At 32.1% G+C, this 24,598-nt stretch overlaps 1 protein-coding gene and 1 long non-coding RNA gene across 4 annotated transcripts; one reads left to right on the top strand and one right to left on the bottom strand.

Moving 5' to 3' along the window:
* Positions 1 to 495: 495 nt before the first annotated feature.
* LOC130453200 (uncharacterized) lies at positions 496 to 7,141 on the top strand. The gene is made up of 3 exons (XR_008911025.1): positions 496 to 638; positions 3,102 to 3,435; positions 5,397 to 7,141. It is a non-coding gene; the product is annotated as an uncharacterized LOC130453200 (long non-coding RNA).
* On the bottom strand, positions 4,785 to 17,855 carry LOC130453199 (phosphatidylinositol N-acetylglucosaminyltransferase subunit A). Of its 3 annotated transcripts, none has more exons than XM_056792821.1 (8): positions 17,318 to 17,855; positions 12,006 to 13,735; positions 11,682 to 11,916; positions 11,469 to 11,598; positions 10,780 to 10,947; positions 8,476 to 8,573; positions 7,157 to 7,328; positions 4,785 to 5,462 (listed from the first exon to the last, which is right to left on the bottom strand). In XM_056792821.1, the coding sequence occupies exons 2-8, from the start codon at positions 12,339 to 12,341 to the stop codon at positions 5,318 to 5,320; spliced, it is 1,284 nt and encodes a 427-aa protein (XP_056648799.1). In that variant the 5' UTR covers positions 12,342 to 13,735; positions 17,318 to 17,855; the 3' UTR covers positions 4,785 to 5,317. The 3 variants fall into 3 exon arrangements, with proteins under 3 accessions (XP_056648799.1, XP_056648798.1, XP_056648800.1); XM_056792820.1 differs by lacking the exon at positions 17,318 to 17,855 and having other exon boundaries at positions 12,006 to 12,342; positions 12,396 to 12,530; XM_056792822.1 differs by lacking the exon at positions 17,318 to 17,855 and having other exon boundaries at positions 5,319 to 5,462; positions 7,201 to 7,328; positions 12,006 to 12,342; positions 12,396 to 12,533.
* Between the last annotated feature and the right edge of the window lie 6,743 nt (positions 17,856 to 24,598).

The raw sequence follows: 24,598 nt of genomic DNA, 5'->3' as shown, positions 1-24,598 counted from the left end.
ATTTATCAAGGTTTATTCCCCACTCTTTTAAGACTAATTCGACCAATAAATTAGTTTCATAAACTAATTTTAAAACAGAAGAGACCTAAAATCGAGAAGCATTAATATATCAAAAGGTTTCAGAAATAAGAAATTAAAGAAAATAATATGTAGGTACTTAAAATTATATTTTTAAATATGTATAGCTATTTGAAAGTCGCACACCTGCTATAGTTGTTCCAAAGTTTTGAATACATATAACTACAATATTCATAATCAACGATATTCAATGAAGAATTAATTATTGTTAAATATATATATTTTGGAATTTGCTGCGAGATTTCGAAATTACTTTCTAACCTCAAAATTATATTTGAGGTTGTTCAGTTTACTGTTTAGTTGTAACTAAATCAATAATATTTTCTTTTGATTTCTGTCTAAGAATTCTCAATTTTTCGGTTAAAGTTGAATGTGCTCTTTCTATGGGAGAATTTCCGGTATGAGATTGGGGGGTTGTATAGTGAATTTTAATGTGGAAGAGTGACATGAATTCCTTGAAGGTTTCGCTTGTAAATTCCCTTGCAAGGTTTTCGAAAGCTTTTTTAGAAATTAGAGGGCCGGAAAATGGTATTTTTCGAGGGTTCCTATCATATTTTAAGGTGAGACATAATTTGCAATGATTAATATGGTTCGTTACTAATTCTTGAATTTTTGGGAAATAATACAAGGATTGTATGTTCTTTATAATTTTAGTAATACCGTTATGAGTATCTGAATGATAATCTGAAATTAATTGAATTTGTTCATCTTTACAAGTTATATCTTTGAGAAAGTGATTTGTTCTAATTATTTTCACATTTGGTTGTAAGATTTTAGAGCATTCTCTAGAAGCAGTATTAAGTAGCGAATCGTCAGAACAGTAAATATAATATATCTTTTTTGGATCAGTTATTTCTAAAAACATTTGGCTTAAGACATTATCATCAGATCATTTCCTAAAACATAGTTTGGAATAATCGATATCATTTTTATCTCCGTATTTTAGGATTATTTGAAAATGGGATGAATTTAAAGATTTCTCTGAGATTGGGAAACCAAAAACTGGGTTTTCTTGAGCATAATGTATAGTTTCGTCTGAAGCAGTACTTTTGTTATCTCCAGATATTTTACTTAAAATTTCGTTAGCGCCGCTAAGCGCTAGATCTGTGTCGGAATTTGCTCTTGCAAGCATTGAAATAGCATCGATATAAGTATTTAGTTTGGGGTCCTTAGTGTATGTTTTTGGATTTGCGTAAGTTATAATGATATCACTTATTATATTTATTTTGGGATTGCGTTTAGGATGTTTTTTATGGATAGCGTTGACTTCAATTCTAGATAATGCTTCGGCAACGTAATTTTCTTTACCTTTCTTGTATTTGATTTCGAAATCGAATTCTTCTAATTTCAACTTCCATCTTATTAGTCGTTGATTGGGTTCTTATTGTCTAGGAGTTTTTGAATCTGACTTCATGTTTTAAATGATAAGGGTATCTATATGATTTTTGATAAATTGGTACGTTGTCGACTGTTCTAATATGATGTTTAACTGCATGAGTGAAAGTTAAGTCTGAGTTTTCGTTATAAAAGATGTTTTTAAATTTTTTGCAGAGACATTAGTGCATCTTTTTCTTCGGGATTCAGATGATCTGTTCGAAGAAGTTTAGAAATTTCAATATTATTGTAAGATGGTTTAGGCTTTGTTTCATCAAATTTTGATACAGGTTGAACTTGAAGAGGTTCATGGAAATTGAGAGAAATATTATTTAATGAGATCTCTTGTTCTATAGGTATTTTGCAATATCAAGTTATTTAATTTTAATTCTGGAAGTACTATCGGTCCATTATCTATGTTTACAAGAATATTCAAAATTCTTTTATCTAAAGATTCAAAGTGAGGGGTGTATTTCTACAGACAGTATCCTATTCGCAGCGCCAGTTATAGCTTGAAAGTAAAGATTTACTTTTTTAAAAAACTTCATTAACTAGAATACTGTGTCAATGAGTTAACAAACATTAAATAAATGGAAAAATGCTGAATACAGTAAAGTGTAACAAAACGATTAGTTATTATATTAACAGGATGTCTACATATGTCTGCTGATAACATGAAAAATATTCTCAGGTTTTATGAGAAAACTAGAAATGCTGAATACAATTAAATATAAAAGAAATGGCAGATATTTGTTAACATGATGTTTCTACACATATTTGCTGATAACGTTAGAAAATTATGATCAAGTTTCATTATAAGAAAATAAGGTGTATGAACTGAACTGTTATCACTTTATTATATTGAATTATGTGATTGTCTCTATATGACTCGCGTGGGAAGTCCAGTTGACCTAAGCATCCATCTGCGGATGGATACAAAGAACATTCCACCAACCCCTGTCATTTCGACAGGCCCTCATCCTCGTTCGCGGATAGTCTCCTTCCTCTCCCCTGAGTTCTATGGGAGATTCTGGGAAGTCTTATCTTTTTGTTAAGAGTTCGCTTGTTGGCTATACACTCCTGTCTTCTTGATCTGCACTTGCTTAGAAAATGCAGAGTTGCCGTGTCGAGGGTGTCCTCTTGTGGGTTGACTCGGAAAACCTAAGATCTTGGAGATTTTTGTTTGGTTTTAATTGGTGTGTGGTTTTATGTTTTTATTTGTATTTTTATGATGTATATATTTATTTTTGTACTAACCTAACTTAACCTATCGATCCAGTTGTCTTCTCGACCTCCCGTGTTTCCTATAATTCTCTCTAGTGTACCTGATGAGTACCTTTAATTCCTCGTTAATATGCGTTGCCAACTCCTCGAATAGCTTTTGTGCCCCGTCGTTTATGATGTCCAGCACTTCTTACGGTCCCGTTTCTCGCTTGTTATCCAGGGGACATTTAATGCTCGTCTCAGCGTCGTTTTGTTGGACCTGTTGTTTCTTCCTGTTCGATTTGCATATGTCTCCCCATGCAACCGAGGAGTATGTCATAATCGGTATTATTACCTATACTCCTAATAAATCTGAGTTTTGTTTCCATCTTTAGCTTGCTTTGTCTACCAATTAATTGCAGTTAACTTTTTCTTTTATTTTCCAGGTTTCGTCTATCTCATTTGCAGGGTTTTGGAGGCTTTACGTGATGTTTTTTATCTTCACGTTGCTATTGCGGTATCGTCCGCATATAGCGCTGCCATGGTGTTCTCCGTTTTTGTGATGTCCGCTGTGTATATGTTATACAACATCAGTGAAAGTACCGCTCCTTGCGGTACTTCAGTCTGCTGTTCCCAGACTTCAGATATCTAGTGTGCAACCTTCACCTGAAACTTTCTGTCTTTGAGGTACATTGTGTAGTTAGAAGATAAAATCGTGAGAAACCATGAAATTTCGACATAAAGCTCCTGGAGTGGGAATAAAAGTAGAAACTAATACAAGTAGGTAATTTTTTAAATATTTTATTCGTTTATCTACTTAAAAAAATATGAACATTAAGTGCTCTGTTTACAGAAGGATATCGTTCAATTTGGCGCACTGTATATTTTTTAATAATTTTTTGTTGTATTCCTTATATTTAATATTGAATTTGGTATGTCTTTTTCATTTCTTTTGTAAGAACGAGTTGTAATAATGTAGTATGATGGTCAGAAATAGATGTGGCGATTATAAGGGGTAGTATGTTATCATAATTAATTGTATAAACAAATATATGGTCGAGACATGTGCTGGAATTTTTTTATACTCTGGTGGGAGTATTAATTATTAATCTGTAACAATGTTCACTCATGATTACAAGATAGTTTCCATTGTTGAATATTAATATTAATATCGCCTAAAAGAACTCGTTGCATTTTTCATTACCATTTTCTAATGTCATGCAACTTAGCAATAAAGTTGTTTTCAACACTAACAGGAGATCTACCAAATGAATTTATTCTAATAATTTATTTTAAACCTAAGAGGGTTATTATGCAAAGTTTTGTATCCATTGATATTGAATGTGGGTTCTCAACAGATACCAAAAATTCATATAACCAGCACCTGATGAGTGAATCTTCCAAACATTTCCATTCTTGTGTGGTGTAGTTGATCATAATAGTCCATAGAATTTGCCAATAATTGGTCTGATGACATTTTCAACAAAGTTATGTCTTGTGAATGTCTCTAGTATATATATATAAAATCATATTTCCCTATTCCCCCAATATTTCGCTCTCTTCCTGAAAAGAAACAACTTTTCTATCACTAGAATTATTCATGCTGCACGATAAGGTTCACTCTATATCTTTATACATTTGGATCCAAACCTGGAATCGTCACAAAAAAGAATCTTTTCCCCCTACGGGAAAAACTAATTTATGTGCTTTTTAACCAAACGCTAAGTGAGTCGAGGCACCCTTCTAGATCTTAAATTGGCAGTAGCAAAGCTTTGACAAAATGTTCATACCTAAATTAACCTTCCATAATTTCGTTGAAAATTTATTGGGCTGTGTCAGTTATTTTGTTGCGACATAAAAAATTGAATACGTAGCGAGTATTTCTTATTTGTTTGGGGTTTGATCACATTGTCTGCTATTCACATTTCCAGTCTCTTATTTTAATGACACAAATATTATTTTTGATCCTTCTAGTGACATTATTTTGTATGGAACCCAAAATTGGTAACAACCCGTTAAATAACCTGTATTGTTTTAATATTAATTTTACCCAATAGCATTCGTTGTAAAATTTTTGAGCAAACACTTCAATAAATATTTTTTGTTAAAGGAAGAATAAAAAATTTCACTTTGAGTTAAGAATAATAAGTTTATTTTGTTTATTTATAAATATTGAGATTGATATGATGATTATCACTTGCGTCTCAGTTCCACTGGGTGGCGCTATTCATACCATACCGTCAATGCTACATCTGCTCTATCAATACAAATAATTGGTTCAAGTCACTTTCGATAGAATGCGCTGATTACTGTACACCAACTTTTGTTGCGTTTGAATAATTAGTGTTTTCAGTTAGATAGCGCTATTTATGCTAAACCGATATAATTAGAATTTTTGTTGCCTCTTCATAATTTGTTTGAGTGACTTCCTTTAAATGGCGCTCCTTATGTTACATCGACATTTTTATAAAACTGTTGATATAATTTAAACTGTTCAAGTGACTTTTGATAGAACTATACTGCATTAATTTTATCTTCGTGAATGCTTTCTTTCATCTTTTGGGATGTTTTTTTGATGAGCAATAAGTCTTTTTGTATAAAATACCATTTTATATAAAACATTTCAAAGGGGAATCAAAAAAGTAAATAATTTGATTTTGCTCTATAAACGTTTCTTCTTAATTCCATAATTATAATCTGGAGCTATGTCGATATTACATCTGGGTACTTTGTATTCGTAGAACCTCAACATCAAGTAGACCAGAGACACAACCAAGACAAATGGCCAAACACCACTAGTTAAGTAACTAAAACAAAATGGTTCTAATATTCAGTTAAAATAAGTGTTGAAGATAAGCGACTATTTGATACAAAAGTTACTTTGCTGTACAGGTACATTTTAATTTGAACATTTAGTCAACAAATAAAAAACAAAAGCCAGCAAATTTTCATTACAAAAACATTTTACAATTTTACCGACAATGATTACCGCAAGATTTTCAGGATCAACACAGCAGAAAACAAAAAAGACTACCAAGATAGTGAATATAATAGTTTCTATATGATCACCTATTTGTATAGCAGGAGTGTTTAACTTCAGTTAAAATATTCCGGCGTACTAGCATTCAGTGATATGGTTAGATAACCTCTATGTTAAAGTATGATGATGTAGCAAACTTCTAATGAGCAAATTGAAAAAGACTTTCGAACACTTTTATGGCAGTTGGAAGAGAAGTTCATCACTTCCTAGTGATAAAAAACCTGCAAGCACCGAAGCAGAAAAGCAGGAATTTTTTCACCAAGCCCAACGGGGCAAAACTTCATAGTCTTAACATAAACCAGAGATAAATGTATGGAATTGATAAAGACAACCAGACGCGACAGTAAGTCCTGTTACAGCAGGTAGAGAATGTGTCAGAACCAGGTTTGATAAGATATAATCAAGAAGATCACAAACTATACTTGGCTACATGGTAAAAGAAAAGAGAAAACCCTTATGTTCCTTATTAAAGCTCACTTTCCGGATTTTGTATGAGTAGAAGACTAAAAACAATGATGAAAGCCACGTCCGGTCTGAGAGCTAGTAGTTCTCCAGGTCCTAACCTATTTTCCTACTGGAAGCTGTGGAGGCGTTTGTTAGCCCATATTCAAAATTGCCAGAGGCTTTTGTAGCCCAGCCATCCAGGGCGAGTTACACCATCTCCATCCCTTTCGCAGTTTCTAAAAGGAATCTACTAAATGGTAACCAGCTTATCTACCGAAAGAGAAAGATCAATGAAGACTGAGCTCGGCTGTTGGGGGACCATGTGGAAGCTGGGGTTTTGAATTAGTGGTTTTTGTAGATATAAAAGGAGCCCTCAACAATATCCCAAGCGCTATCATTAAAGAGAGCAGTAATAGTTCCCTCGACAAGAAAAATGAGTAGATCATATGCAGGTTAGTCAGAAAATTATAGCTAGCATTGAAGGCTAAATGACGTTGGGTTGCTCATAGAGCAATGTTCTATTTCCATAAAGGAATTACCAGTGAAAATATAGACAATCAGTCTTGGATGCCTCGTCGACATCCTATTACAAATCGCCCAGAAAAATATGAAATTAGTGGTGGCTTGGTACGAAAAGACTCTCAGTCAAACCCAAGAAGATTAAAATTGCAGTTTTCAATGACAAGATGCTATAACAGGTGTAAGAACTGCACCCTGACCTCTAGTACAGATACAATCGCCAAGATAAAAACTCTGGTAGATCTAATCACAGGACACGCTAAAGTTTGTTGCCATAGATATAGTACAACCACAAGCACATAATACTGCAGCATACAAGGTGATATATTTAAATTGTCATCAGAAAAAAGGTAAATTTGGCGGCAACACGGTAAATATTAAATTTGTAAGCTAGATAATATCGCATATTATTTTATAAAGTTCCATTAACCAATTTTTTAGTTTAGTAAAATAAATTTGTATTAAATGAAATATAAAACATTGTCCTATATTGTATACCTGCTTAAATGTTCTCCTAAGGTTTTATCTGTTTCCTGAATTACCTTATCATAAACTATTTCTGTTCTTGACGATATATTCTCCCAATTATAATATTTTCTAACCATAATATTACACTGATATGGACACATTACGTTACCTAATTTTAAATCGATAATGGCATCTTCCATACCTAAAACACATGACTGCTTCAATTATGTACCAGAAATTTATTAACTTTAATTTTATTGATATGTCTTATAGATATTTTCAAAAAATAACGTTAACTTTTGACTATTGACCATTGACTAGTTCCGACGTTACCGCATCTCATCAGAGTGGTTAACTACCATTCGTTTTGAGTTTCAAGAAAACGCACACAGACGCTCTCTGGCACCAACCATCCCTTGCAATTGAGTAGAGACTACGAACGAGAAGGTGTTAAACCGTTGTGATGCGACGCAATAACATGGAAACTGGTTAGCAGATTACACTTCTCTTCCTGCCAATGCGAGTCAACAGAGATGTCACGTCACGTTCTTCACAAGAGATATAATTCAAAATTCGTCGCAGCATTAGCCAGGAAAGTAGCTGTTTGCTATTGCAAGGACGACAAAGCATGTTTTCGTAGTATTAAAATTAAAAAGAACATCGTAGATCAAAATAATTATATTTTGATATATCTGTTCTAAACATAGATGTAAACCCAATTGAGTGTGCTTTTAAGATTGGGAAAAGCTGGATCTGAAATAATTATAAATAACTAGACCTAGGTTAGGTTAGGTTAGTAACCAAAAAACGTAACAAGCTGGCTATGGTCATCACCATATTAACCCCTGGAATATTTTATTTTCTTCAGTGACGCTGCTCTGAGCAAGTGTAGCATACCACGATACAAAACTTGCGCCAAAGGCAATCCAGTACCTGAACTTTGGCGTCAAACAGAGACGTAGCGACGAAAGAACGTTACAAATTATTGGAAAACTTGGATATTATGGCAAATAAATTCATAAAGAATTATTTTTATAGTATATAAATTCATATACATATTCAAGTACTTGTTTATAGATCAAAACCTGTTAATAACTTGAAATTCGTTAAAGTTCAGAGCATCTGAAACTAGGAATATTAATAGAAAAATAGATAAACTAATGAATTAAATTCAACAGAAGAAGATGTATGATCTACTTCAATAATGTATTGCAAATATTTCTAGTACAGACAAATGAAATTCTAATAAAAAATTCACCAGAACATAGGCTAAATGAAATATTTAGAATTTTTAATCTTGCTACTAATTGGTAATTATTTATAAGCGCAGTGGTCACTTAAAATATTACCTTTCATTAAAGAAGGAACTGTAGCATCCGTTAAATAAATTAAACTATCTGGCAAAACTTCAGGAATCCCACCTACTCTTGTAGATACGACTTTCAAACTAAAAAAAAAAAAAAATGAAAAATATACAATAATAATGAATATACAAAAGATTGGATGAATAACTTGTTGTTTTAATGGGTATCCCAAAATTAACGCAAGATTTGAGTTAAATAGAAAACACAGTATTTAGTCTTTTGATTATAATGTTTTTATTGAATCATAAAGTAATAAAAATAATAATAATAATAAAAATAACCTTCAAATCAATCATCTTTTCGATATAACACATCGAAATATAACACAAAAACTCTAATAAGATCATTGCAGGAGTCGACTCATTAATAGGAGCAACTATACGTGACAAATATCCGTACTAATAACAAAAAACCCTGGTAGCAACGCCGCCTAAAACCTTCTATCGATACCGTTAGGAGCGAGCTAAGACGCCTAACGGAGAACAAGAATTGTGCGTAACCCCCTAAACGCTTGAGTATCCACATCAGGAAAATATTCAAGAAAATAGATACACACACAACATCCAGAACATCAATATATTTGCATGAGTTTCTTGATCTGCTTCAGCAGGAGCTGAAAGCATATCAAGTGCACAAAGAGAAGCTATAGAGTAACACTTTTCATAGCAACCAAAAAGTATTTTACATGAAACTTGTGGCATCAAGGACTGCTTACAAAATTAAAAGAACTCTTTCCCCAAACTGGTACTCCTTAAATCTTACTTAACCAACAGAACCTTCCAAACAAAAATTAATGAGGAAAAATCGGAAGTTTTTACTATAGCAACCACAGGGAAGCGTATTAGACCCACTACTGTACATCAGATATACAAGAGACACAGTATACAATAACAGGAACTTTTGCCGACGACACACTCATCCTCTCTACGAGATCCCAATCGAAAATATTCAGTCATGGCATGTAACAAATCATACCATTCACGTGGACCTGGGAGCTCCCACTGCACAAGAAAAGATCATCAAACATCACAAAATTATAGAAACCCACCCAAAATTCACTACTGGAGGAATTGTTGAGACCAAGAAACGCAAAAAGACTGAAAAACAATTGGCCAATAGACTCAATATGAGGTATAAGAGATTACATCACTGGATGTAAACCTCATCAAGACATTATAGATGTTAGATTATCTAAAACTCCCAAGCTAATTAACCTAAAGAATGTAAAGAAATATTCTTATTGTTAATAAATATTTGTTTTAAAAAAAATTATTTGTTGATTATGAACAATCTGATTTTCTTCGCCTCGTTTATAAATGTGTACAGTTTCTTCTACTGTGTCCTGTCCGGTTGTAGTGGAATTTTAAACTTAGACACGTTTGATATATCCAGAATTCGTTTTATGTTTATTTTTTATATAATTTTTTATCATAGCAGGTGTTTACATATTTTCTTTTAAATTCATTTCTAGGAAGTTCTTTCTATTTATTTGTTTGTCCGTTTATTTTCTAGAATTTTCGAGAAATTTGTTTTGGGTATATGAAGGAGTTTGTTTTGCGAACTTAGTTTATAATTAATAATAAAGAAAGAGTGAATGGAATGACATATAGAAGTAATCAAAGAATTTAAATAAATCATTAAAGTTAGTCAAGTGTTAGTGATAAGTTAATTATTATAAGTTAGTTTAGTGTAGTGTATAGTGTTTAAATAAATTAAGAAGAATTTTTTATTAATTGACCCCACAAATAGAAATCATATAATTAAATAAGATTATATAGGATAGGATTATTTATTTAGTGCAAAGGTAACTGCAAACCTCCCTATATTGGACAAAATTGAATAAATATAATAAATATAAATAATTAGTAATTCTTTCAAAGGAAAATGCTTTCACTGGAAAAAATTGCAATTTTTCAAAACAACCAATATTTACAGTGCAGTGAAAGATGTTGTAACAAATTTTCACGTTTCCATGGTTCAGTTGTTGCAAAGAGAATCAAAATAGTACATTGAATACAAAGTTGATTATTTGTTAATGATACAAGAAATTATAAAATTTTGAATAAAAGAAAAGGTTTACATGTACACGGTGGTTATGATATGGTTAAAATGGAAAACTAAATTAATAAAATATAATTAACTTTCAGTCTTGCTTTGAAATATCTTCCAATGAGTAAATCAGTTTAAATTTTTTTATATAATTCAAATTTTGGTTAAAAGACAATATAACAAAAATAGGTGCAGTAATATATGTTATGTAGTTCATATTTTATATTTTTTTGAACTCACCCACAGGAAGCAGCTTCAACAATAGCCATACAATATGCTTCCGTTAGTGAAGTATTAAGAAATATATCTCCTTTGACTAAAACATTGCGAACTTGGGAATGCTCCAAACTACCTAATAGTGTAACTCTATCTTGAAGACCCCTTCTTTCACGGATTTCTTCAAGTAACCTAAAATTAAATTAAATAATTGTGAAGGAATAAATTATGAAACTGTACATGCAAAATCAATCAATAATTTGCTTTCTTTTTTTTGTTTAATTTCATTGCTGCTTCCTAATATTTTTATATAAAATTATTTTTTCTTTTAATATCGATAAGAACTTGCAGTGAGAAACAAGTCAATTTTCTACAATATAAGAAATGGTTCAATTTTGCTTAGGTATGCAAACTAGCTCCATAACTAAAAATTTTAAAACTAACCCAAAATTATAATCTTCCAGGGTACAATTGAACAAATAAAATGTATGAAAAAATCTGCTTGCAACAAGATATTCTTTTTTCTTATGCATAAAACAGAATAGATAAATAGTACTTATATATGGAATTTAGTTCATTTATAACACTAAAAAGTATTTTACTTGGTGATGTTGAACATATTTCACTTCAATTTAATATTTATATCACACACATTTAGTTATTACAAGAAAATCTAAATTATTCTTAGAAGAGAAAATATTGAAAAAGTTTACCATCTCTTTGGTCCATCACCAGCGATTAGAAAACAAACTTCTTTGTGTTTGTCACATAAATCACCAATTATTTGAGCGGTTAAATCTACCCCTTTTCTATAAACCAACCTTGATACAACAACAACAGTAACTGAAAAAAAATTATAAATCAAATAACATTGATATGATTTGAATTAATGTTTTTCAAATTTTTTATTAGTGAAATTCACTTACTCTTATCTTTTGACCGCTGATTTGAATCAGGTGTAAAAGAATATGTATCAACAGCATTAGGAATAACAGACACTCTTTGGGATTCCACTTTAGCACGTAATACTGTATTTTCCTTACCAGTGTGTGAAACACATATGCAATGATTACAGTCTGATAATGTTATTTGTATGAATTTGTTTGTGATAACTGCACTTGTATCCGCAAAACCAAACAGACTGTGATCAGTGAATACTGTCTGTAACAAAATAATCGATCATCTCAAGGTGAATTAGTCAAGTTACCTATACACAAAACTGGTATTTATAAAATTATATTATCACTAACCTTCATACCTAAAAGATTTCCTATTAATAGAGCCTCATGTGCTAACGCAGAAAAGGCAGAATGACCGTGAATAATATCTATTTTCTCTCTTAACAAAATATATCTTATCAATGCCACATTGCTCACCATAGAAGGAAGAATACACTGATTATAAAATACTTTTATTGGTAAATAATACACTTTCAAACCGCTGGTCATATATCTTACTCCAACTCGATCTTCATAACTATGTGTTAATATAATTACTTTATGCCCCTTCAAGAGAAGACATTGAGATAAATTGTATATGTGTTCTTCGACTCCACCCATATTTGGAAAAAAGAAATCTGACACCATACTAAAATCAAGTAAATATTAAAATATATCGATAGATAGAATGAAATCAATTACCAAATTCTCAAAGGCATTCTGATATTTAAAATAACCTGTCATACTTTCAAAATGCCGACTCCTGTCAAACTTCCACTACATCTATAGGGCTTTGAGTAAACTATGATCATGGAACAAACAAATCACTAATCAGCTGATTGTGAATCCTAGTCCAGAACAAAATTATTATCAGAATTATGGAGTGTAGACTCTACACTCCATAATCAGAATTTTCGAACATCATATTTAATTTTCGGCGGTAATTTCAAATTTAGAACTTAGAGAAACCTTAGATTTTTATTGCTTTAGTTTCGTGCATTAATTTTTCCATAAATTTCTTATTCTTCGTTATAACTTTTTATATGTTTATCTTGATAATTCGTCTTTATTATAAGCGTTTTTTATAGACAATTAGTTTCAAAACACTTTTTAATTCTTAGACCTTTTTGTATGCTTCTCTTGATAAATAGTCTTGATTTTAATTGTCTTTTTATAACAACTAATTTCAAAATACAGGTAAAAAATTTCAACTTTTTTCGGTATTTATAAAAAAATATCTGTGGTAAATAGGCTTCACTTTTCACTTCTTACGACATGGATCGTGAAGCCGATCCTGTTCGGTTATGATAGAAGAGTCTAAAGTTTGGCGAATGCGACGGTTTGTTTTACATGTTTTCATCACAGCGGCGATTTGTTTATATTGTCTTTTAGAACAAATTTCTATGAAGGATTTTTTATTCATTTGTTTGTTTACTTTCAAGAATTATTCGAGAAATTCCTTTCCGGAATAAATACGTCCTTGTTTAGCAGCGAGAAGTCAGTATATAATTGAACTTCATAGTGAACGTATCGACTTAGTGAATAGTAACTAGTGAATTTAAATAAATTATATATGTAGTGAACAGTTAATTATTAGCAATAGTGAGTAGTTATTATAAATGGTGTCTAGTGTAAATAAATTAAATAAGTAAGAGACCGTGTGTGTAAATTCACCCCATAGTTAGAAATACACCGAATATTATTGTAAGGAAACAAACTTTAAATCATTAGTTGAATTTATACAACTAAGATCATGTTTAGGGGTTGTTGTAATAAAAAATAAGTATGGAACTAAATTAATATTTTTTCCAAGAAACATTGATAATATAGTCGATAAAATATTCCGAGCTACTCTCAGGTATAATAACATCTGCTTCAGGTGTGCTGGTTACAACTATAACAGCCAGTATTACATCATCGGGACGAATACCGCGAAGGTGTTTTTTGAATTCCAAAATTGGTAATCCGCATCGTCTGTGATCCAAGTTAAACGCCAAGGCTATTTGTAAAAAGTGCTTTTTTACTTTTGTGAATCTTCTCACCTGTAACGAATGATACAAATTAGGAATTATCCTGACATATCTTTTCATTATTATATGATATATAAGCTAGAATTTTATTAATATAGTTCTAAAAACGGTTGGTAAGTTTAAAAGACAATCTATTGCAAGGAGACAAGAGTTATCCACTGACTGGTTTAGTTGTTATTGCATCTCATCAGAATGGTTCAGCAACTCTCATTAGTTGACGAAAACGCGATGTACCGCAACAATGTAATATTCAGGATATAGTAAGATGGGGACGAGAGAGAAGAAGAAATTGGAATCAACACGTAACGAGAATGGAGGAGCACAGACTAGCAAAGATCATAAGAGATGGAAAACCCGAAGGGAAAAGATCAAGAGGAAGACCACAAAAAAGTTGGCAAGATAGCTGATCATCAGAATCACAAATAAGATTAAACATCACCCAGTAAACACATGTCATTGGACTTAACGTAGGAATAAGAAGAAGAAGAAGAAGAATCTCTTTAATAAATAAAAGTTGTTGAATTTTTTACCAGTTGAGTGAAACTTTAATTTACCATATGAGTTTTCAATTTCCTCAATACTTATACTGAAATTAATCTTGTGATAATCTGGTGTTTCAATTGTTTTGACTTATAAGTGCCTGATTAGTTATATCCATGGTTAATTGAAAATATTTAATATATCTAAACATATGTTCGCTAACCTTTCAAAATTTTTGAAAAATTACTTTTTGGTTTGATTTATTTCGGATCACTAAATTTTACCAATGAAATTGATCTCATACTAGGAACGAATACTATATTTTTTGAGTGAAAAAATAAAAAAAGACGAGGAAAAGTTATGTGAATATTATTCCAGAAGTACTCCTTCTCATGGAATGATGGCTCTCTGCTTTGGAAAGTATTCATATGAACACGGATGATGTTGACTGTTCAGGAATATCATTTACTGTAACTATTGCGGAAATGGTTAAAAAATTCGTGTCCTTGTACTTCGGCAAATGAAACTCCGCGCGAAATAAGTTGATTGAATAAATATTTCAATCCAATTGGTATGCAATATTTGGCATGAAAGGTTACATATGAAAAATCTTTTACAATCCGAGAGCCGTGCTTGCTTAGTGCTTATCAGCATTAGTGACGGTTAAGATATAGTTCAATTTATACATACATATTAGATTATCGTACTCATTTTAATTGAAACATCAAAATTTGTTTAAAATTATACCTTATTACGAGGATAGTACCTGGATAGTACCTGGCCTGAACTAGAGATGGCCGTAGTTGCTTGAAAAAAAAACATTGTATGAGAAAGTACACAATCTATACAGCATATGTTTCAAGTTTGAAGACGCCACGTTATTTAGTATTTGTTTGGCAGTCATCAATAGCGAATGTTTTCAGTGGATTTGTGATCATGGAAAAAATGGGTCATCGTTATGTGACTCCAGAAATGGTGAAGAAAATCCACAAAGCGGTACTGGATGATCATCGACTGCAAGTACGCGAACCAGCAGACATAGTAGGCATTTCAGAAAGTGCGGTACATCGCATATTAACTGAAAATTTTGATATGAGAAAGCTGTGCGAAAGATGGGTGCGGCGTTTGCTCACAATGGAACAAAAACAGCGTCGTGGTGATGTAGATGGTTAGGATGAAACATGGGTCCATCACTTCACACCCGAAACAAAAAAACATTCAAAGCAATGGACTGAAATGAGAGAAGCGGCTCCATCTCTAGGCAAGATCATGACATCGGGTTTTTAGGATGCGCTTGGGATAATTTTCATTGACAACGGCGAGTATTATGTGAAGCGAAAACGGCTGCATTTAGCTAAGAAGAAAATGTTTCATCAAGACAATGCACCAGCTCTCAAATCCGTTATTGCATTGACCAAAATTAATGAAATAAAGTTTGAATTGTTACTTCATACACCCTATTCGCCAGATTTAGCCCCCTTCGGCTTATTTTTTGTTCTCAGACTTGAAAAAATGGCTCGGTGGTCAAAGATTTTCCAACAATAAATAGGTGATGTCGGCAGTTCATGATTATTTTGAGGAGCTTGACGATTCTCATTATAAAAAGGGTATCGAACATCACTGGAAAAATTGTATGGAGCTAAAAGGAGGTTACGTTGAAAAATAAATATTTTTTGAGAAAATGGTTGTTTATGATAAGATTTGATCGTTCACAAATGCCACAACATTGTCGCATATGTCGTTTTCATTGGCTACTTATATAGTTTGCAAATCACTTATTGCATTTGAAATGAATATAATACAGAGTACAAGATTCAATACGAATCCCTAAATTGATTTTTCTACTTCTACAGCCAGTCCTGGAATTACTAAGTATAGCTAATATCAGTCGAACGCTTGATGGTAAACACTAGAGCCAATGAAAATTTATGGTCAATTTCACATACTACCCCGTAAATTAATAAAGAAGAGGAGTTGACACTTTATAGTAGCCACATGATATCATCCCTGAGGGACCCTTTATATAGGCCATGAGTCACTTCGATGGAAAGCGTCGCGCTTTTTGTGTTCGCACGTTTTACGAGAACGGTCGTCCAGTCTTGGCAAGGTGACTGTATCGTTCAGAATATAGATTAAGACATATTAATGAAGCTCCGAGTGCAAATTTAATTAAAATATGGGTTAAGAGTTTTGAAGAGATCCGTTCCACGTTTAAACCACCAGCAAAAGATCGTCTAAGACCACAGACAATATTGATAGGGTGAAGGAATCAGTACGAGAAAATCCGCATGTGTCTACTCGGAAGTGAACGGCGGCTTTAAACTTTACAGTCAATTTTGAAGTTGGATCTTAAACTGCATCCTTATAAGCTCCAGATAACACAGGAATTGAAAGATACCGAGTTTGAAGCAAGACCGTGTCTCAAGTAAAGTAATTATCGGCCTTTTTTTCTCTGAAGATTCACGAGGACGAAGCATCACCTCTAACACCGACCGCTATGTTGCGATGTTAGATGGATATTTAACTACAGAACTTGCGAGATCAAGAATAGCGAATACGAAAACTTGGTTCCGACAAGACGGAGCGACACGTCATACATCAAATGATTCTATGGCGGCTGTGAGACAGATGTTTCCTGTAAGACTAATTTCCAAGAGGTGATATCGCTTGTCCCCCACGTAGCCCTGACTTGACGCTTCTTGATTTTTTTTTGTGGGGATACTTCAAACATAAAGTCTACATGAACAATCCGAGGGAAATCAGTCAGCTAAACGAAAATATCCTCCAGAAAATGGCAGCAATCATCTCAAATTTGTTGTTTGTCTTCGAGAGGACCGTCATTTAGATGATGTTATTTTTAAAAAATAAACTTCATTTATTCACCTAATCATTATATCTTTTATTTCAACAATACCTTATGTATTTATTTTTTTAGCTTATACTTAATAAATGCACGTTCTATTGCGCCCCCCTGTACTTCAAATCAAAATAAATTAAAATAAGTATATATATATTGAGGATTTTTGAAGTAATATCTCATTTTTACCGACGAGTCTTTAATTCATACACAAAAAATCTCAATTATAGTTTAAGATATGATTTTTTAAAACTTACCCTGTAAAACTTGTTGGAATCGGCTAAAGTAATCATCAATTGTTCTCTGACTAGCATTTGTCCAAGTTCATAAATATTCTGAATTCTGAAAATACTTGCAAATGCCCTAAAATTTGTAGCTTGGTAAACTTCAGAAGCAATTTTCTGATATTCGGGTCCGCTATTAATTGGAATTACATTAGAAATGTTGGTGTATTTTTTATTCCAATATGAAGGAGCATATCTCAAAATAACAGATTCCATTTTCAAGTAACGAATAATTCGAGCTCAGATACCACGATAAAAATATTTTAAATAATATATTCACTGATAGCGATAACCCAAAATACGACTTTATCATGTTAAATGACACACTAAATGAACAGTAAGATGTTGAATGATAAAATACGAATCAAATAAGAAAAGCACAGGCACGGCATAACTGAAAAAGAACGTGAGAATATTCTCAACAATCTCAACATTTATGTTCACTGCATTTTTACTACATTGGCGTGCTTATAAGTTTTCCGTATTCTTATTGTGTAGAACATGTTTTGCTAAATGAAGTAGCAACGTGGGCAGTTTTAACATGGTAAAATTAGAAGTTGAACAGAACCGGTCTCGTTTACATGCATACTTTATTATTGGCAGTCTTTTTCCGATGTTGCCCGATTTCACTCATGAAGTCGGAAAGGGGTAAATATATATATACAGGGTGATTCATTAAGAATGTCCAATCTCTGGACTGTAGATTCTAGATAGAGGGCGCTAGTTACACTTATTTGTGTTAATTAAATCAACTTTTTTTGGGCTGAACATACAACTAAAATAATAAAGAAATATTAAAAAGCGTTAAATTCTACAAAAAAAGTTAGTCTTCTTTGATTCGTGTAACTCAATCGGTTATCGAGTTATTTGCTTATAAAAAGTTCAATAAATTTTAATTTTTTCATAAAAAAATTTTATTATTCCTTAAAATATGTAACAATAACAAATTTGTATACAAAAATAAAAAACTTCAAAGCAAATGCTCAAAATGCCCACCATTTACTTTAATACATAATACATTTCACATTCGTGAATTAAGCCGTGGTTTAATTTTTCGTTTTCTTTTCAAGTAGACTTGTGTCACTTTTAGACAGTTTGTGTAGAAGTAAAAATTGGATAATAATAAGTATAAGTAATATATTAGTATACCATTTATTAACAAGTGTAATAGTTATTTATCAAATAATGCCTAGGCTTTACGATTTTCCAATAATGAGATGCGCGATATGATTTGTGTGTTTGCTCAGTCAAATTATAGAGGTCCAGCTGCGGCTCGAAGATATTCACAATTATACCTAAATCGATGGCAACCCATTTACAAACTGTACCGAAATCTTTACATCCACTTAGGTGAAACGGGGTCTTTACGCTCTAAAACTGAGCAAGGTGCTACAAAAAAAATCACTGCCGATGAAGAAGATGAAATTTTAATTTGTGTTACGGAGAATCCAGATATCAGTACTCGCCGATTAAGTCTGAAAACAGGTATAAGCCAATTATCTATTTTTAGAATACTGAAGAGGGAAAAATTGCATCCATATCATTACACTCCTGTTCAGAATTTATTACCTCAAGATTTACCTAAGCGTCTACAATTTGCCCATTTTTTACAAGATAAACAAAATGTTAACCCAGATTTTCTGGATACAATTCTTTTTACTGATGAGGCAACATTTACCTGAGCAGGAATATTTAATTATAAAAATAATCATTTGTGGGATTCTGAGAATCCACATGCTATGAGGGAAACACATTTTCAGCACGAGTTTAAGGTTAACATTCGGTGTGGTGTAATATGTGGGTATTTAATAGATCCTTTTGAAATGCCAACCAATTTAAATGGACCTCTTTATTTAGATTTTCTTCAAGAACATTTACACGAATTACTAGAGAGGATATACCTCTCGCTTTAAGACAAAATATGTGGTTTTTGCACGATGGAGCACCACCACATTATTCTTTACAAGTTCGTCAATACTTAAACGAACGGTTTCCGCATCGATGGATTGGTCGTGGAAGTGAGTTTGCTTGGCCACCAAGAGGCCCTGAATTAAATCCTTTGGATTTTTCAATTTGGTCGCAAATGAAGGCATTAGTTCACAAAGAAACAATTACTTCTCTTCCACAACTACGACGGAAAATAGAAGAAGCCGCGGATGTAATTAAAAATAATAGACAAGGATTATTTGATATTAAGAGATCTTTACGAAAGCAGATCATAAAGTGTATTGAAGTAAATGGTGGGCATTTTGAGCATTTGCTTTGAAGTTTTTTTGTTTACAAATTTGTTATTGTAACATATTTAAGGAATAATAAAATTTTTTTATGAAAAAATTAAAATTTATTGAAATTTTTAGAAGCAAATAACTCGATAACCAATTGAGTTACACGAATCAAAGAAAAGTAACTTTTTTTTGAAGAATTTAACGCTTTTTAATATTTTTTTATTATTTTAGTTGTAAGTTTAGCCCAAAAAAAGTTTACTTTGATTTAATTAACAGAAGTGTAACTAGCGTCCTCTATTAGCAATGTTGAATTAGAGTGCAAATTATGATTCCTCATGCCAAAAAACGTAAAATTGCCAATTTTCAAAGAGAATTTGTGAAAACATAAAAAAATATTGCGAAAATCAAAATTTAAATTTAAACTTTGAACACCCCGTATCTCGGAAACTAGCAATATTTGAATAAGGCATGTTGAGCATAATCATGATATTTTGAGGTCTAGAATCTACAGTTCAGTGATTGGACATTCTTAATTAATCACCCTGTATATATATATATATATATATATATTCCAGGTAGCTTACTCGTCCTGTTATTTGGTTTAAATTGTTAGTCCTATTTGTAGTTGTTAAGAGTTTGTTTGTGTTTTGTGTCGTGCTAATATAAGCAACCATTTGTAAAAAAAAAAGTTTTAGGACACTTATATAATATTATATAATATCTTTTAGTTTTAATTAAATAATGTCGCTGAAAAAAGTCGGAAAACAAGATGTTGTTGTACATAGCCAAGGACGAGAAATTGTACATAACGTTAGTAACTTTATAAAAAAAGAAGCATAGGAACGAATTGCCATTAATTTAAAAAATTACAGGTAAACACCTAGATTTTTTACATAATAAGGCCTTTTTGCATAGAGTAATAAAATGTGAGGTTGAAATCCTAAAATATATTACCTATTTTCCTTTTTACTTGCTTCCTAAAAAAACAGGGCACTTTGCCATTAGTACTTGACCAAATAAAGTGGCCAAGTGACTAAAACTGGTTTTAGTATATATTGCGCTTTTTTATAGCAAAGCTGATCAAGAGGTGTTTTAAGTTTTATATTAGCAAATTTTACACTTTACGTTACTTTTGTTCAAAATCTACTGTGTGTGTGTCCCAATCTACTGTGTGTGTGTCCCAATCTACTTATCAAAAAATTAGTAAGGAAGCTCAAAAATTTGTTTGGAGTGGGCCAATTACGTCATTTAAATTGCTGAAGAAGACTCGTGGGGCTAAGAAAAAAATCATGATTACATTTTTCCTGATAAAATTAATACAATTTGAGAAATTTTTACCCATGAATTCTATATGCTAGAGAAGAAACTTCTTATATTAAAATGTAAGAAATTCTTATTAATAATGTAGTAAATAATAAAATGTAAACTCAAATATGTAATTTTAGATGTTTTGTAGAAAATTAATGATGCCTTGCACATCCACAATAGAATCGTTGAGTTACAACTCTAATTTCTCCCTGTAAAGTTTCTGTACACCATCAAGTCTTTTTTGTCTAGCACTCTTTAGTTAATATTTGTGCGAAATATAGAGGATGGTACGTTTTCTAGTTGTAACTCTGTAGCCGATATTTTCTAAGTGAAAATTACAAAGTATATTATGTATTCATATATTAATTGTGAGAACGATTTGAATCTCAATTAGTAATAATTAAAGATGTTATTTATGAATAAACTTTTTAAGAAATATACAAATTTTTTATTCGCCTAACCTCAATCTTCAAGATAGTCTCTCAAGATTTTTCACAGGGATGTTCAGGAATAATTTTTGTAATCTAACCAAAAATACTTTCTACGGCAGTAAAATGAGGTTAAATATGCTTAACTTCTTCCAAAAATATTACAATTCTTCGTGAAAAATCAGCCTTAAAAATCAGTAGCAGCACGTTTTGAAGCGAAATATCCCACAAAAATTGGAGATCATCTACTTACCTGAAAAATACTTCACCTTTTCTCATGCGAGTTTAAGTTTGCAGGATGCAACACACAAGAATGTTGAGAAGAAGTTTTTTTATGTATACTGTTCCGCACCATCTACGAGGTAGTATACTCGGTTCGTTTTTTTAACGTGGTTTCCCTTGTAGGCCTATTCCACGATCTACTAGATACCCTGTTCATTAGTAAATAATGAATTAACTTTCATAACATCGAAAGCGAATTTTTATTTTTATAAAGAAATAAGTAGGAAATGGGATGAGGAAGACCGGTAGAAATGATTCCGTTTAAGTTTCTGTTCGAAAAAAAGAACGACCACCTCTATTTGGATGAGGAAGACCAGTAGAAATGATGGAGTTTGGAAAGAAGCAGAAAACAGTCTCAGTCTTCCACAGAGCTGGGTTGAAACCAAGTCTGAACGACGCGGTTGAGCTATCTTACCCATAACACTTGATGGTGACGATCGTGTGTCTGTAATAAACTGAATCAAACATATAGTCCGTATTTCAAAATTTAACGTTAAACTAAGAATATTTTTTAAAAATGTAGTTAATATTACTTTCAAAGTAATAAAGTTTAAACATTGGTAAGATTGCGAGTTGTAATTTGTTATTTGTTTGATCATCCGCTTTTGTCATAATCTTCAACCAATTTCAAGTGATCTACCAATTTTAGTGGACTTGGCTATTATAAATAAACTAGCTTTTAGCCGCGGCTTCGCTCGCATCGAATTTGTTGCGATTCAACATACTGTAAATACCATAATCGTTAAGACTTTCACAATTTTATGAATTTTCAGACAATGACAAATGTCGAATGTCCTTTGTACCTTTAAACCCCTAATAAATAACACTCTCTCCGCAAGAGACCAATCGTTAAATTTCTAAAGTGTCACTAATAACTTTCTCTCAAATAAACACAGAAGCAATTACTATTGAAAACTTTTGAAAACCTTCATTATACTTTTACAAACTATTCCAAGTCCATCTGGTTAACCCTTATACAAACAAAAGAGAAATTTCAAAAAATCTGTTTGAAAAATATAGATTCTTTTTATTGCTTCACGGCAATTAACACAAAATATTACCACGATATTGGGATACTTTTAACCCCCATTTTAGCCCATATAAATAAAATTTAACATTCATGCAGGAAACAGTAAGAGAGCAGAAAGTAACACAGCACAGAACAGTGAGAAAAAAGAATCCACAGTAAACAGAAACTAAACATGCAGTGCGCGTTAAAACTAACGAACTATATCTAAATCCACTTAACGATTCTCTCTCACTTTCAACTCATAAAAAATCTTAACCTTACAAACGGGCAAAATTACGATTTACCTGAATAATCAAAATATTTCTCGCGTTACGACGCAACATAAAACGTGCAATTTTCTGTTACTTCGTTCAAGAATAACCGGAAAAATATACATATAAACTTCGCTATCTTTTGTAACCAACTATATATCACTGTGGACATTCTTGTTGATTTATCTCGTTGCTTATTTTGTACATCGATTTACGTGTAATATTGTCGTATTTAAGTGTTTTTATTAAACGTTACTTAAAATTACGACTGGTCCTTCATTCCGTATCCTCGTCGAAGAAAACAACACATCTACTTGGGTGCTGTAGTGAACGACAAACACGACAGTCCACTTCATCCAACTAGTTCATTACAATCCCCCAAGAGAATCCATTAAATAAGTATCAGAAATCATTATAATAGAAATATATCAATATGATAACTTTATTTTATTGCTTGGTTAGTATTATCGATTTTTAAAAATAACTACATACAATAATGAAGTTTCAAATTATGCTTTATTGAAATACAATAACAAATGTTAGAATATATAATAACAAAAATAAATAGTTTTTGAATTCTAACAATCAAAAAGATAAAATGCTGAGTATTAATCTAGAATATTTTTGTAGACTATAAGTTTTTTCTTTGGGTGCAAATATGTGTGTGTCTCTCGTCGAGGTCAGATGATAAAGCCCATCTCAAAAATTTTGACTGCTCCGGAGAAAATTTTTAGGGTGGGTTGTACATCGAGTCATTTTCTACCTGTGAAAGGCTACGTCAATTAAATTTTCGCTCATAGCCTTAGTTTCTATGCGAATCAATAACAGATTTTTTCTTCTAATCACAACAGTTTGAATTTGCTATCTAGGAAATTTTATTCAATTATATATTGTTTAAACCGCTCAAATGGAATCCTATTATTATTATATTGCGTGCAAAAAACGTCCTAGTGAATTAAAAATGAAATCGGTGCGTTAAATGAGCGAACACGTCAACGCATTTCTAAGAAGCGAGTATCATCTTACCCCAACGTTCTTCAAAGTTTCTTGGGGCACCATGAGCCGATAAACATTACTAAAAGACTTTTCGCAAAGATACTCCCAGACATTTTATAAAAAAGTTGATGAAAATTGGTTAATAATTAACGCTGTAAATGAATTTACAAAAAAAGTTAGAAGCCCATTTTCGAGGCGACGCAAAAGGGGAAAAATGAGTAAGCGTCATGAAATCCAAGCGCGCGAAAACAACATTGTATTTCATCGGGTTTTCATCGTTTCCTAATGATTTTTTTAAATTTTGGGTAGCACAAAAAGATAGTTTTAATGAAGCCAACAAAAATCATTTTCATTTGAGCCGAAAATAAAAGCGAAAAGTTTTCATTTTCACAAGTACGTCGATTTTCTTTATTTTTATCCCAAAAGTCAAGTAAAAAAGTTTGACGCGTGTATCACGTGAGGTTTTTCGGCACTTTCGATTACTTCTGACGAGGGTTTCGCGACCTGCAAAACTTCTGGCGGTATTACAACGTTCTTATTTGAGGTTTGGACCCCACGATCCAAGAGTTTTCACTCGTGTACCATATAATACCGGCTGGCATTTTCATATCCGACCTGTACAGAGTGCCAGAATTACCGTTTGGTGATGTACTAATTACGGGCCCCCCGGTTCCAAGCTTATACGTCGTGTACCTTATCGATGCAGTTTTATGTAGCCAACTCCCCGACTAATA

Source organism: Diorhabda sublineata, chromosome 2 (assembly GCF_026230105.1).
Source record: "Diorhabda sublineata isolate icDioSubl1.1 chromosome 2, icDioSubl1.1, whole genome shotgun sequence".
In the NCBI taxonomy this organism is placed as follows: domain Eukaryota; kingdom Metazoa; phylum Arthropoda; class Insecta; order Coleoptera; family Chrysomelidae; genus Diorhabda; species Diorhabda sublineata.
Note: the sequence above shows the minus strand (reverse complement) of the source record. Positions and strands in the feature narration are given on the sequence as shown.

What these genes read in the sequence shown, in the direction of transcription:
- LOC130453199 (XM_056792820.1), bottom strand. An exon ending in TCAGCGGTCAAAAGATAAGA is followed by an intron (nt 11,599 to 11,681) that starts GTAAGTGAATTT and finishes ATTTTTTTTCAG; the next exon opens with TTACTGTTGTTGTTGTATCA. An exon ending in GGTGATGGACCAAAGAGATG is followed by an intron (nt 10,948 to 11,468) that starts GTAAACTTTTTC and finishes ATTTAATTTTAG; the next exon opens with GTTACTTGAAGAAATCCGTG.